A 15,954-nucleotide genomic window follows, 5' to 3' on the forward strand; every position below is an offset into this window, starting at 1 on the left:
ACAAGGGTTTCGTGTCAAAAGATAGTTGTTTTGAGGTATTACAATGGCTAGTTTTATTTGTTAAACTAGGCTGCTTTTGGAAGAAACTGTACGTGGTTTTTGGGGGAGGAGAGATAGCGCTCTGAAAAGTAATTGTCTCGTATTTCACGCTTTGAGCACCGCCCATACAGTGGTGCATCTGGTTCTCTAGTGTGTAAACACATCTCAGTGACTAACTTCATCTCGCTAATGTTATTGGTTTGCAGAAGACAGTATTCTGGAAGGATTTATTTTTTGATTTATACGTCGTGATCCGACTCTCCGAGTCGCTATCGGGCACACAGAGACGCAGCGATGATGTCTTCTCGTAATGGAACAGCCGGCGCTAATGGGAAGCTAACGTTAGCTACACGCTAACGCTGGCTGTTTATTATGAGAAGCAGTGGCTAACGGCAAACGCTAACGTTAGCTAGCGCTAACTGCAGGCATCGTATACACAACTGGAATTGTTGCTCTTCTACAAGCTCACAACGCGAGGAGTTTAAGTCTGTCAGAACCATCAGATTATGGTTCTGACTGAAGTTACACAAACACTGATTATGCTACATTTGGCACAGTTAGCCCGACCAATTTAGATAGGGCTCGAGTTACGGTGTTGCTCACGTAATAACCCTTCACTTCAACCTGGTGTGGAGCAGTTAATCCTATTTGCTACGTAAGTCTACAAAAACGTTCATATTTCAAAGATAAAGTGCTTACTGAAGTCTCACAGATGTCACAGTATGGTACGCTCAAGCAGAATTACCCGTATCTTTCGTATTGTTTAATAAACAGCATTTTAATCCGATCAGATGCCATTTTCTGTTGTTTTTCCGCCATGCGACCCCATCGGTTGCGAGGTGTACTGCACTTAGATACATTAATACCTTTTTAAGGAAACGCCGACCGATCGGATTAAAATGCTCCTCGTTAAATAATACGATCATTACGGGACATTCTGCTGGAGCGTACCCTATGGTGACATCCGTGAGCCTTCACTAAGCAATTTATCTTTGTGATCTGACCGTTTGTGTAGACGTACGTAGCAAATTGGTTAAACTGCTCAACAGCAGATTGTGTTGAATTCACGGTTGGCGCAGCGTAGCGTCTTTACATTTAGCCCAATAATGCTAAATCACAATAACTAAAGTTTAAAACATACATGAACCACTTTAGCCCTATGTTATACCAAGGCTATTTGAAAATAGCCAATCTACAAGCTCACAACGCATTGCGGTGCGACGCGTTGTGAGCTTGTAGATCTGCTATTTTCAAACATTTTTGTACTTTTACTTTTGGTACTTTAAGTACATTTGGATACCAATACTTTTGTACTTTTACTCAAGTACATTTTTTAATTCTGGACTTTTACTTGTAACAGAGTGATTCTACATTGCAGTATTGATACTTTTACTTAATTATAAAATGTAGGTACTTTTGTAATACACTATTTTAGTGAAAAATAAAAACTACAAAAAGAAGAAAATGACAGGATGAGCATATAAGGAGGGGAGGAGGTAGAAAAGACCACTGGCCACTATTTCTGACATGGCTGCAAGCACTATAGCACAATATATTACCACAGGTCTACTACTAAATAGTAGTTTTAAATAATTGTAGTGGAATAAAAGTACATTTGAAGTTGACAGCTATACCACTGTGGGTGTGGTTTGACTTGGGGGGAGTGATTTAGGGGTGTAGGTAAGTACCTATTGTCCCTCCCATTGTCACACCCACTTCTGGCTACTTAGAGGTGTAAAAATGTTCCTTGGATTCAAATGGCCTTTTAAGCACTTTGGGGTTTATGGTGCAACAAGTTTAAAATGTCCATAACTTCTTCAAATATGCTCCAATTCCAACAAATGATACATCATATGAAAGCTTAGACTCTGTACTTGGATAATCTATACAAAAAAGAAAAATGACCAATGCAGACATAAGGAACAAAGTACCAGACCTAGTCACATATCACGATTGTTGTGACCAAAGAAATTGTGATTTAGGATATTATCGTAATAATCAACATATCCCCAACATCCTTTATCCTGGGGCCGGAACATTTGCCAAAAATAGCCGATTTAGCTTGTACTGTAGATCGGCTATTCTTTGGCAAAGAGATTGGGTAGGGAGTGAAAAAAAGACTGTATCAAGTACGTATATTATAAGTAAGTTTTACCAATAGAGTATTTAAAGGAGTAGTTCACCCCCAAAATGACTTTTTTTTCCTATTGATTATTCATGCCATGGAGACTTGAGTTCAATACATTTATTTATTTTTTGTTTTTTTGTCGCATTCATAATACAATAATTTTATTGCAATGAATGTACTGCCATTGATTCCGGATGGAGACCCAATTGCATTTGGGTCCCCATCTGCAATCAATGAGTCATTTTGGGGGTGAACTACTCCTTTAAATGGTAGCAGATATGCAGCTCTGCAAATAGAAGGTGAATTGATCCCAGTGCATGACGGGGACGATTTGACAACAAAGGAAATCTCCACAATACGATTATCGTGAGTGTGTTTTTTATCAGGATAAACCATAAAATGACTTATGTTCCCGCCCCTAGACGCAGGGCGTGGAGGGGGCGGAGCCCACCGTGGTGATGCTGAGGAGAGACAAAGGCCTGCTGCCTCCCATCCGACACCCCTCCTACATCCTGGCCATCACAGACCCCCCCCACCACCACCAGGGCGAGGGGGGCGGGGGTCCCGAGGCCCGCTCCCTGTCCACCCCCGCCCTGGTCAGCGCCAGTCTGACGGAGGCAGGAGGAGGAGGGTGGTGTCCCGTCACCGTCCGCCACGCCTCCGACTCCACCCACCTGGGAGACTCCCTGGATTCCATCCCCTTCATAGGTGAGACGCACTTTCATTATTTATTTATGATGATGGGGCGGCAGCGGCTCAGGGGTAGAGAAAACGCCATCAGGACACGGAGGGTTCCCCGAAGGGTTCCCAGTTCGATCCCGGGCCCCCCCCCCCCCCCCCCCCCCCCAGAGATAGTGTTGAAGAGTCCTTGAGCATCAAGACTCTGAACCCCTATTTGCTCCCAGTGAGCAGGTTGGTGCCTTGCATGGTTTCCTCTGCCATCGGTGTATGAATGTGTGTATGAATGATATGATATGATGGCACTTTATTGTCAGTTCACACTGATATTTGTCTTGCGACACAGCAGCCATGTATGCGACAACATACAAACAATTGACACAAAAAAGAAAAAAGAAAGAAAAACAGGATTACGTACATAAGGATATAGACAAGAGCAATGTCCACCACCTAGCCTACCTCTGGCCAAACTCCTGATTATGCCTTAACTCTTTTACCGCTTTGGACGTTCCCGTTCGCCCCATTTTTCACGGCGGCGCGATGCCAATTGTACGTTCTTTGGCTCGTTCTTTTGTACCTTGTTTTGATGTCTGTAAACTGATGAGGGGGCGCGCTGGTGTGTACCGTTAACACATCTCCCGTAAAAGTGCTCTCAAAAACCCACTGGACGTTAGCATCAATGGAGTAACAAAACGCTTCCTTGTTATTTTCTCTGGGTCTATTGCTCTGTAGCGATTTAGTGGCCTGGACGGATGGGAGCCGACCGCAGCCATTTCACATTAATTCTTGCATGAGGCTGCCCTCTACTGCTAGTATGACCAAAGTGCACTATGTAATGAGGATTTTCTTTTTTTTTTAACAAAAAACAAAACAAATAGATCTTTGTCTATAACCTCGCAAAGGTAAGCTGCTTTTGCTGGCACAAGACCCAATAAATAAATAATAACATCTAGCAGTAAAAGTCAACAAAAATGATGGACACACAACCTTTTTAGTCTGACCTTATTGTATTCTGGAACACCGTATCTCCTTCCTGAAGGCAGCAACCTATATTCTCTATGCAACACATGCTATTAGAGGTAATATTTCTTGCCAACCTTAGAATGCTGTTATCATACATAGTCATATATGGGTGAATGTAATGCACAATTTATGTAAAGCGCTATATACATTTACCGTTTACCATTTATGATGACTTTACAGGAATGTAACGTCCCGCAATGTAAAAGTTAAAGTGTGCAGGGGACCACCATAACGCTGAGAGTGTACAAATGGAACCAAATGGACCCGTATGGGCCATTCAGGGCTCTCTGTTTATGCTTTTCTGGTAATATTATTGTCCACGCATGTTGTACGTCCAAAAGGTGTCCACCACAAGCCATCGTTGTGGTGATGATGAAGTGTAAAGTAGGGACAGTTTATTATGGAATTTACACTCCATTAAGCATAATTCATACTCGCATTAAAGTTTGCTCACAGAATTCAACAGATTTTCCAAAAGAAAAACTATTTAAACTCAAAAGGTGTTTTCTCTAGAGGTAGGCTACTGTAAGAGTCAGTAGAGCGATGTAAGCATGCAAAGCAGTACAACAATGTTCCAACATGGAAATGATTATGATTAAATAAATGATTATCTCAAATAATGGGGATTATGTAATAATTTGTGACGGGCCGAGACAGAGCTGTCGCTCACCTCAGCTCGCCGTTGTAGCTCCGCCTCTCAACCTTAGTTAACCCTCGCCGCATGGTTACCGTGGCAACTGCACGGAGGCAGGGGAGCCTGTGGAGAAGGATGACATCACATGATGTGTGACATGAGGAGAAGACACTATTAAAACCCATTCAGGCCTAGAATTATTGAATGCTTTAACCAGTTGAATGCTTTAACCAGTTGAATGCTTTAACCAGTTGAATGCTTTAACCAGTGAAAAATAGCAGATATACCAGCTCACAGCGAGCTGCGAGCTTGTAGATCTGCTATTTTTGAAAAAGTCGTGAAAATGTGTGCAAATCTTTGAATATATGTATTTTCAAAGCGAACGTTTGTGACTCAAATTTTGCTTCTGGGGGGTCCCTGGAACTAAATATTTTGAGATGGGGGGTCCGTGGCCAAATAAATATCATTTGAGGGGGTCCTTCACATGAAAAGGTTTGAGAACCACTGACATAGTAGTCTCTCAAGAAAAAACCTTCAAAAGACATTATAGAATCGGGTCAAAATTCACCCGTTCTGAATGGATTAATAGACTGTGCTTCTCAGCACATGTCCCATCCAAAGCCATGTGCAGTGCAATTATGACATGATGATCTGATGACTGAATAGATGTGCAGGGTCAGTGTGTCTTTTCCTCTGGCCGGTAGGGGCTTTCTGTTTTAAAAGGACAGGAGTTTTCATTTGCTCCATGTATTGAACCACCAGAGGCTCTGTAATGGAGGAGAGAGAGGTGTGTGTGTGCATGTGTGCGTGCATATGCGTGCGCGTGTGTGCGTGCGTGTGTAGAGCTGCAACTATTGACTTGAACGTACCCCACACACCATACGCACTCCTTGCTGATATCAATGATAAGGCCATCACACGCTTAGCACTGTCAATAACAAATGACACTGATCATCCTCTGTATCGCTACTTCCACCTCTTGCCATCGGGGCGTAGATACAGAACCTTGACGTGGCACAAGGTACGGTTTAACAGGAGTTTTGTCCCCTCAGCCATCGCTGCACTAAACAATCTGCTAAGCAAGCGCACCCATCGCTAGGATGGTTTTCTGTGACTAGTGGGGTCCTGATGATCTGTCCTGTGATGTTTTGTGTTGTATGTTATATATGGGGACAATACAGGTTATTATTATATTATAAGCTTCACCAGCAAAACACTAAAATGTATACATATAAAGCTATAATTTCGTCCATGCCTTAAGAACTTATCCCTAAACTTCTTTGCCTTTTGTTTTACTCTTTTGAAAAAAATGTTTAAAATATGTCAAATAGACGATCTACATTGACACGTGAGCTTTAAGATCAGCTATTTGAACTATTTAAAAATGTTTTTCAAAATAGTAAGTAAAAGGCTGTGTAGGGATGGATGAAAATAGGACCCATAATGTTTAATATCAAAGAATCAACATGAACATTTTAAATCCATGATATTGATAAAACTAAACTATTGAAATTGATGTATTTGATTAGCTCTCGGAGCCTTGTGTGCCCATTGTAAAAAACAAGACAAAAATAAATCCTAGAAATCGTAACTGTCCAAGTAAAGTAAATGTAAGGGGACACCCTATCGAACTATATTTATTATGCAATAATGTCTCCAGTCTTATCAAGCTTATTTCTTCCTCCTCCTAGAATGAGGTGATGAATAAAGAGCTATTGTTCTCTAACTAGTTAACCTACTTAAACCACTGCACTGATTGACCCGGTCATTGTACAATGACCAGGTCTCCCTCTGGGACCGTCTCCACTCTCCACTCAGATACACTACAGCAGTGGTTCTCAACCTGTTCAGGCCGCGACCCCCAAAATAATCATATTGTAACTGGGGACCCCCCCACCCTGACGAGCACTAAGAGTTGAGGCATTACATTTTGTATAACACGGTTCTATTGTGAAAATAGCAGATCTACATGCTCACAACGCCTCGCGTTGTGAGGCATTGTGAGCATGTAGATCTGATATTTTCACAATTTCTGCCTCGTACTTTTTGAGAATTTGGCCAATGTTTAGAGTTTTTAGAGTTAAATTGTCACTTAAGAAATGTGTATACCCTCTATATACTTAAACGTTATGTTTGTTTGTTTGTTTACTGTTGAGTGAGAAAACAATGTTGCACATTACAGTAAGTTAAACATCTGAGGACCCCCCCCAATATAATAATAACAGCCAGGGACCCCCAAATTTATATATATTTGACCGGGGACCCCCCACCTGAACAGCTGTTGAGCCAGGGACCCCCAGAAGAGTTTGACAACCACTGGTACAGTATATACAGTAAAGAGATTATAAAAGACACCTGATTTACATATAGTCACGTGATGTGGTCACATGATTTACATCAGGTTAAATGTATCACAAAGCGCATTGTTGTCATTTAGACTTTGTTGTATTTGATCAAACAATAACGGTGAGCTGGCTTCATGTCTTTAATGGATTGATTGAATACCTATCATATTTAAAAATGAATTAAAAAATAATCGCAGAAAAAAGCTGCAGAAGTGCCCAAAATAAAGTGTTAAAGGAGTTAATGGATTCCACATTATGGTGACAGGACAGTAGAATGAGAATGTCTAAACCTGGCTGGAACCAGATTGTTGTGGCTCCCTCTAGTGTTTGTGGCTGTGAGTGTCACTCACTGTGGAGATGTAGTTTAACAGGTACAGGGCACTAAGGGCACTTTCCCTTTGACTTTTGATCTTAAATAAATACCTTGACATTTCATATAGTAATTTCATGAATTACTATATGACTAGCAGACCATCTAAGCACAGTATTGTATGTAAACAGTAAAAAGGAAGTCAGTTTGTCTCTGGAGGATTGTTGATGTTAACATGGACACTTTGTGGTGGTGTTCCAGACTCTAGAGGATGACATCATGTGGTCACTAGGGGTGAGATCAGGTGACACCGTGTGTGACAGTGGACTGCAGGCTCTGCATCTCTAATCCCTAAATCTAACTTATAAATGTTTGTTCCTTAACAACATGAATCTTAACTCGTTTACTGTCTTTTAAACATCGACTGAAGGGGTTAACTGCCGCGTTGTCCTTACCGTTTAACGTGGGGACGGATCATGTACCAGGCGTGTGTAGAACCGATCACAGCTTTCAAATAAATAAAAAATCCAATTGAAAAATGACCTCTCCATCGCTGAGCTCCGTCTGCTACTGTGTACATGGAAGCTAACGGTAGCTGTGCCATGGTCCCCCCCCCCCCCCCCCCCCCCCCCCCGACCGGATACAGAAGTCATATCCGGCGCAGACCGGAAATGCGTCCAGAAACACTTTTAGACACCGATCTCCGATAAAACAACGATTTTACTTTTTAATGTTTTATAGCGATTAAAGCACATTAAAGTCTCGGGACTATCGGGACCGGCAGAGAGATACTTATTTTAACGTGGCTATCGGGGGAGGCAGTAAATTAGTTAATGTTGTCCCCAACATGAATATATATATTTATTTATTTTTAAATCGGAACCCTAACTCTATAAAAGCATAAAGCAGCCATTGTTCTTCTGAGGACCACACAACATCTTATTTCTCAAACTGTGCCACACATGTGGGGACACTATGGTCCTCATAAGTATAGTAACACACACACACACACACACACACACGCACACGCACACACACACACACACACACACAATCACACACACACACACACACACACACACACACTGCACGCACAGACCCCTCTTAAACGTCTCATATGTCCCCTCTGCGCTGCCGCTCTGTGGGTGAAACCTAAGCCTTTCCCCGTCCTCCTAACGCATTGTGACATAACAAAGAAATAAGAGCGTTCCTGGCACGTATATCGGCCTCAATTAAATGTCATAGCGCGCCACATTCCCCCCCAACAGAACAGTCTGCTATGTATTATAAGGGGCAAACCCGGGGGTAAAAAGGTACCAGAACATAGTGTAGTGTTAAATGTCACGTCCTCACCTGTCTCTGCTGCAAGCAAAAACTATGCTGGTATTTCTGTGGTTTTTGTGTGTAAGTAAGTAACAAAAAGTCCCCAGTGGTGTAAAGTAACTAAGTACTTTTACTCATGTACTGTACTTAAGCACACTTTTAAGCTCATTTTCATTATTTCCAATGTACTGTACTTTTACATCTACTACTCCACTACAATGATTTGAAAACGTAATAGTTACTTTGTAGATTACGCGAGTCACACTTGCAAATGATTACTGTCTTGGTCAGCGTGACATGATAGGCTTGACTCACCAACTGACGCACAAGAGCTGCAGGTGTCGCAATTAGCCACTTCAGCCCTCGATGTGACGCATTGTGAGCTTGTAGATCTGCTATTTTCAAAAGATTATTTTATATATTTAAAACTTGTGAAATGGAACATCCTGAAAGTGTACTCTAAGTAAGGAAACCGGGTTCAAATCCAGGGTAGAAGAGGACAAGTTACAGCTTTAAGGTTTCCATTTCCATTCCAAGAGTGAATCGTTATTTATTTTTATTTTTTTCCAACAAGGGTTCATATTTTAGATTGTTATCAGAGAATAGAAAAGATGAGTGTTAAACATGTTTTCATTTACTTATCTCTATAGTTTTAGCTGTTTTAATGGCTTTGATTTCAGTGCATGCATGCACTGAAATCAATATGTCTTTTTAAACCCAATAAGCTGGCAATTTCTTTATTACTATATTCAGTAACACTACTAACCACCATGAGTCTGCCCATGAAGGATTGTGGTGCATCTTGGGAATGGGCTTATTACAGTTTGAGGTTGCCTCTTAGCATGTCTACAGTACATGAACATCTTGTTACTGTTCCATGAGCCAGTTTGTCTGCAGGCAGCCATCCTTGCAGGACGAGCTTGAACTTGACCTTGTCGCCCTGTTATGTCCACACGGGATTATCATGACTTCATCGTCAGCCAATGAGAGCAGAGCTCCCCCTTTGGTCCTAGTGCCCTAGAAACGGCATATCCTCTTACTCTCACGTTACCACTGTATTGTACACAAAACGTGGACCACTCCTCGACTTATCTAAATTAAGCTCTCTGGCTCTCTTTTGACATTCTCACAGTAACGTGTTCCACTGTTGTCTAAGGCTAACATGTATTAGATGGCATGTTATGTGTAGACTGTTGCCAGGTCAATGTTAACCTGGCTTCCTATAGTGTGTATAGTTTATATGTACGCATCATAGATTGTGGGGTTATTCTACTATTTAAACTGATGATAGGTTCTTGGTTGACCTACGAACCTAGATTACTATTTCTATGCATTTGATGTATGACCTTTTGTTTATCGCTCTAGAATAAGAGCGTCTGCTAAATGTTTAATTTGTAAATTGTGGTCGGGCAGAAACCTTGTATCTCCAAGTTTCAAATGTCTGTTTTTTATGTTTTTATTTGTCAAAGCCCTACTACTTCCATCATAGTACAAGAGTGTCACGATTTGGACCTTAGATGCTGAATTTAAAGGCTTTCCACCAGGCACGTGCACACATAGACATCAAAGGGGGCTTGAGCCCCTGCCCTTTTATCTGTCTGTAAAAAGTGCCCTCTCCAGACCATGAATGCAGTTTTTACTATGGTGAAAGGAATGCAAATGCCCCCTCTTTCCATGCCATACCTGAAGGCAGCATTCAAGAGAATTGTCTTGTCCAAACTCTCCTGAACTTGAATGCAGCATCTTATGTTGAAAGAATTGCCCTCACTGTGTAGAAATCCATGCCGTTACGCCACATCTCTAGTATTCACTTGATTATGCTTAGTTGAGTGTGGTATCAAGCACCGAAAATAGCCGACATCCAACGCGTCGCAGCGTGACACATTGTGAGCTTGGAGGTCTGCTATTTTCGAGGTGAGCTTGGAGGTCTGCTATTTTCGATATTTTCACCAAAAGGCCCTTTTAGAAACGTCAGCCCCTGCCTCTCTAACATGCTCTGCACGTCCCTGCTTTCCACACAGCATTTATTACTCAACCCTTCCCGCCAAGTGAATGTTTTATTACCCCCACATCATGCACCATGCTGTACTGGCTTCCACTGGTCTGTAACCAACACTCGTTGTATTGTTCTGCATGCTTTGTTGGCGGTCAGCCTCATTGTTCTTAAGCCGTTTAGGCCTAGACTTATTTAATGTTTAACGCGCTGCGAGCTTGAAGATCTGCTATTTTTGAAAAAGTCGTGAAAATGGGTGCAAATCTTTGAATATATGTATTTTTAAAGCAATCGTTTGTAACTTAAATTTTGCTTCTGGGTGGTCCCTGGAACTAGATATTTTGATACATATCATTTTGGGGGTCCTTCACATGAAAAGGTTTGAGAACCACTGACATAGTAGTCTCCCAAGAACAGACTAACTGAGCTCCAGTTGAAGTGAAAAGGACCTTTTCTTTGATGATGGCTGGCTGGCCAGATTGCTGACATAGAAACATAGGGTTTTCAAAAAAACCTTAGAAGGATTCAAAAGACACTTAGGGTCAAATCGGTAGAATCGGGTCAAAATTCAAATTTTCACGATTAAAAATAGCAGATCTACAAGCTTGTATATCTGCTATTTTTCAAAACATAAAATAATAATACACAATGTGTAATGTGTACCCGTTCTAAATGGGTTAAAACCACACCGACCCCCGCAAAACCAACGCGTGTGTCCTCCTCCTCCTCCAGCTCCAGCCAAGCTCTGGGTTTCCTCCCACAGGTCTTTATTTGAGATATTCTACAGCAAACGGTTAAATGAACCGGACAGCAATCTGCCCCGAATGCTTGGCAGAAACTATGAGGGCTGTAACGTCATGGGGAATGAACTGTGAGGTGTGTGTGTGTGTGTGTGTGTGTGTGTGTGTGTGTGTGTGTGTGCGCTCGTGTGTGTGTGTGTGTGTGTGTGTGTGTGTGTGTGTGTGTGTGTGTGTGTGTGTGTGTGTGTGTGTGTGTGTGTGTGTAGTGGGGGGGCATCAGATGTTTCATATTAAGTTGTGCCATTGAATCCGCTAAGAGAGTCTTTGCCTCAGCACTTTTGGCCCAGAGAGGAATTTAATCATGAGTCATTCCTCTTCCCATAATGACATTTTGTTTCAGATAATAAAGTGGAATATTACTGCACAAATGTACTGGCATTGACAATGCAAGGCTATGAAACAATGCCACAGAATTGTTTAAAATATGTTTTATTATGACAGTATTGAGCCCAGGCCTGGAATTACGTCATTTTAGGGGCAAGGCCACTTGGTCGTTGGGGTTGTCCATTGTTTGAGGGCACGAATACCAAATGCCAGGGCAGGAAGGCCATCAAATAAAACAAGATTTGGTCCATTGAACGAATTCATTGAATTAAAGGATCAAGGCTTTTAAATGTAATATGTAGACTATCTGCTGTGAAATAAATATATTGCTATTTATAATCTGATCCATGCTCAGCCCTGCACCAATCAAAGATACTGGATTGGTTTAAAAATGGGGACTCAACAAAAGACACTGGTGTCTACATGACAAGAAAGAGACACTGGTGTCTACAGTACATGTTTGCAAGAGAGAGAGAGAGAGGAGGAAGTGGTACAGTCAGCTGGGGCATTAAGGCCACTGTGGCCTCAGGTCATGCCATAGGTTTGAGGGGTACAAGGCCAAACTGAGGGGCAACGACAGCCATGGCCTCCATGACATTCCTGCCCTGATTGAGCCTGTAATGTTAATTTGTTAATTTGCTTTAGTTGTCAAATGTTTTTCTCCAAGCTTATCATTAGACATGGGCTCACAGACAACATCGTCTCTCAGTGTCAGAATCATGTGAAAATCTACATTGAACCTTAAACAACTCTGCATTCACATTTCCTAGAAGATCCATCCATCCATCCATCTTCAACCGCTTATCTGGAATCAGGTCGCGGGGGTAACAGTTCCAACTGAGACTTCCAGATTTCCTTATCCTGAGCAACTTCCTCCACTCCCTCCGGGAGTATACCGAGGCGTTCCCAAGCCAGTTTGGAGATATAATCCTTCCATCTGGTCTTTGGTCTGCCACGGGGTCTCCTCCCAGTGGGACGCGCATCGAGGACCTTCCTAGGAAGGCGCTCGGGGGGCATCCGTACTAGTTGCCCGAACCACCTAAGCTGACTCCTTTCCAAGTGAAGGAGCAGCGGTTCTACTCCAAGTCTCTCTCGGGTGATTGAACTAGACATTTAGTAGAACTAAGACAAGTCATCTTATGCTTGACTGCGTGTCACTCTCTCTCCAAAAATCTACAAGCTCGCAGCGCAGGTGCGTTGTGAGCTTGTAGATCCGCTATTTTCGGTATAAAGTATAAATGAGCCATCAATGATGCCATCGAGGCCTGCCGATGCCAACCAGGGCAGGAATTCCATGGAGGCTACGATGGCTTGCTTGGCAGAAACTATGAGCAATGCTGCCTCATGTGGAAAGAACTGTGTGTGTGTGTGTGTGTGTGTGTGTGTGTGTGTGTGTGTGTGTGTGTGTGTGAGTGTGTGAGTGTGTGAGTGTGTGAGTGTGTGAGTGAGTGAGTGAGTGAGTGAGTGAGTGAGTGATGGCGGTCCCCAGCCAAATACACTACATTTTGGGGTCCTTGGCATGATAAAGTGTGAGAACTGCTGATTCAGAAGGCAGAATGATCCTCAGGTCTTAATGGGCCATAAGGCAGCTCAGTGCTCAGACAGACACAGTGCAATGAGCCATGGTTAGTCACCACATACAGTATAACAGTCATAACAGGGTGTATGTCATTCATCCTCATTTGTTTTTAGGGCTTGTCGTCTTCTTGATAAGGTGTGATATCAGCGCGCTGTGACGCACCACTTATGTAATGTTCCTATTCCATGTGTACAGTGTTGTACTGTACAGCATTGTACGTGGCCACCTGCTGCAGGTAGCCGCCCTAACAATGTATTTATGTATGTGTTCCTATCAACAGACATAGCTGTAATTGCTCTACAGCACACAATTCAGTCCTGTGTGCTTATCTTAACGTTCTGTTGCTGTGTGTCTGCGTGCACGGCGGAATTTGTGTTTCAGCTGAGATAACGGAGGTGAAAGGACTGTAGTGTCACCTAACTTGTCGTTAACATGGGTACAACTAAAGGCTCACTTCACCTCTGGGACAACCAGATCTTATTTTATTGTTGTTTGGGACACGATCAAGTTACACAATCCTGAGTTATGTTTTTGTGTTCAATCTGTGTTTTGAGATATTTTGGTATTTCAGAATGACTAGTGATTTTTAGCATTTTGCATCATATGATGCACTAAGTAGTGGCACCATGCGTTAACATGGATACAACTAAAGTGACATTCACAGTCATACATACCGGTAAGATCCGCAGGTTGAAACCAGCAGCAACCAGAAGCGGATGGGGAGAGATATATCTCGTGTCTTGTCCGTTTATTGCACATCCGCGCGCCTGTTTGGCACTCAAATAGTGACACCGTTCACATGGGTACAACTGAAACCATCACTGTTCACACTTAACCTGTGTGTTCATATTGTTCAGTTATCATCTCAGTTTGACTTATACTTGCAACGACTCTTCTGGGCTCATCATCTCTGGCTGGGGTCAACCAGCCAGGCAACATTTAACGGAACAAGAAGTCATGGATGGCATTTCATGTCCAAATGTATGGTAGATATGTGAAAAGTCTGTGATCTGTGCTGTGTTTGTCACATGACACTGTGCCATTGTACAGTAGAAGTTGTAGAAGAGTTGTGTGACGAGTTTGTTATGCAATTTATCATTTTGATTGGTTTATTGGATGCAGTTTGCAAAGTACAAACTGTTGTTATTTTTTAAGTTCTGAGACGCTGTTGATTTCAGATAAAACTTCGCTTAATACAGCTTTTATTTGCGATTTGTATACTCGCGTCGGGTATGGGGGCCGCCATGTTTGTTTACAAAATGTGAGAGATGCTGCAGCCGCTCGACCAATCAGGAGCGGTGTGAGGCGGGTCGCTCCAAATGCAGCCATTTGATTGGAAATTAGAACATAAGTTCTCCATAAAGAGACTCGATGGGAGGACCACCAGACCGAGAAAGGAAGCACATTGGTGATGACGTAGCTCGGGATGGCCGTGCGAGGCTAGATCATAAGACCCTATTACTGAATGTCAAGTGTCTGACACTGATTTACAGAATATGTATGACACTGATTTACTATGACACACTATGTATGGGAGTCCGGTAGTTCTCAAACTATTAATTTTCAAGGACCCCCTTGATTGTACAACACATTGGGTCCATTTGGTTCCATCTGTACACTCTCAGAGTTACAGACATGCTATGGACATGCTATGGTCCTTCAGGCTGTGTCTTTATGTGTTTCTGGTAACGTTATTGTCTGTTCATTTTGTCAAAAACCTCTCCAAGCCAGCATGGTGATGACCCCTCTCTCTCTCTGCATGTCTCTCCCCAGACGAGCCGTCCAGCCCCAGCATGGAGCTGGACTCCTCCCTCTTCCCCGCCTCCGCCCTGATCTGTGGGACCCCCCGGATCACCACCATCCCCCCCAGCCCCACCTCCCCCTCCGCCCTCTTCCGCCGACAGCTGTCGCACGACCAAGGTAGTCCGCACCATCGAGCCGGCGTGTGCGTGCGCGTGTTTGTGTGTTTGCTATTGTGTAGGCTACTGAGGCCACGTTTAATCGATTGCGGTCTCTAGAGAAAACGGCAAAATGTCTTTGTGTTCTCACTTGTTAGCATTGAAAATGATGTAATGTGCATGATATGTCGCTAGGTGGCGGTAACGCATAGATAACCACACAGATACTGTCGTTGTTCTACTTCCTTGTTTACACTTACCAGGGTAACATGGCTGCACGTCAGCCACGACATCACGTTTTGTCGTTTCCTCCGATTTAAAGATTTCCACCCTGGAAGGTGGTTTCACTTTGTTTTGTGCGTTTTTCAACCGCAACAAACGGATTCCAAACAACTGTGAAAAGTGATGACTCATCACTAAACCATAGTTTTGTTGGGCCGTTTTTAGCCCAAGGAATGTTTTTCATGCAAACCAAATGCTTGCAATGGATTCAGAATAATTAAAAAACCCTAGTTTGACCCCTCACACGCTACTTAAAGCATCTTTTTGGTGGGTATTTTTGTTCCTTTAGACACAAACTTTCAGCGGCTGTCAAACATTTTGCCCGCATTTTTGCGAGGGACATGGGAGCTCAATTTGTTATTTAACCTTCATACAGTAGTTGACAAAACCACTGAGAAACGGACCTATGCTCTCTCCACGGTCACGGAAATATTGGCTTCGCCCCAACTAGATGGCATATCTGACAATTTGTTTTGCCGGTTTCTCTGGACATCAGCGTCGTGTGAACAGGCTTGTAGGTTTGGCTGCTTCATGACGATAATTGGTCACATTCACATGGTGGCCTTTTCTGCTCTCATGTCGCACTTGGGATGCTGTT

At 42.8% G+C, this 15,954-nt stretch overlaps 1 protein-coding gene across 1 annotated transcript in view; it reads left to right on the forward strand.

Annotated features, from left to right (window-relative positions):
- LOC308307234 (rho GTPase-activating protein 21-B-like) overlaps window positions 1-15,954 on the forward strand; it is a gene marked incomplete at both ends in the record, with an annotated part of 201,546 nt that overhangs the window by 155,328 nt on the left and 30,264 nt on the right. The window contains 2 exons of the mRNA XM_080752407.1: window positions 2,590-2,875; window positions 14,950-15,096. Coding sequence (XP_080608533.1) covers window positions 2,590-2,875; window positions 14,950-15,096 — 433 coding nt within the window. The remainder of the gene's footprint in view (window positions 1-2,589; window positions 2,876-14,949; window positions 15,097-15,954) is intronic.

The sequence above is a fragment of the Nannobrachium achirus genome (genome assembly GCF_963921795.1).
Source record: "Nannobrachium achirus genome assembly, chromosome: 21".
NCBI lineage: Eukaryota > Metazoa > Chordata > Actinopteri > Myctophiformes > Myctophidae > Nannobrachium > Nannobrachium achirus.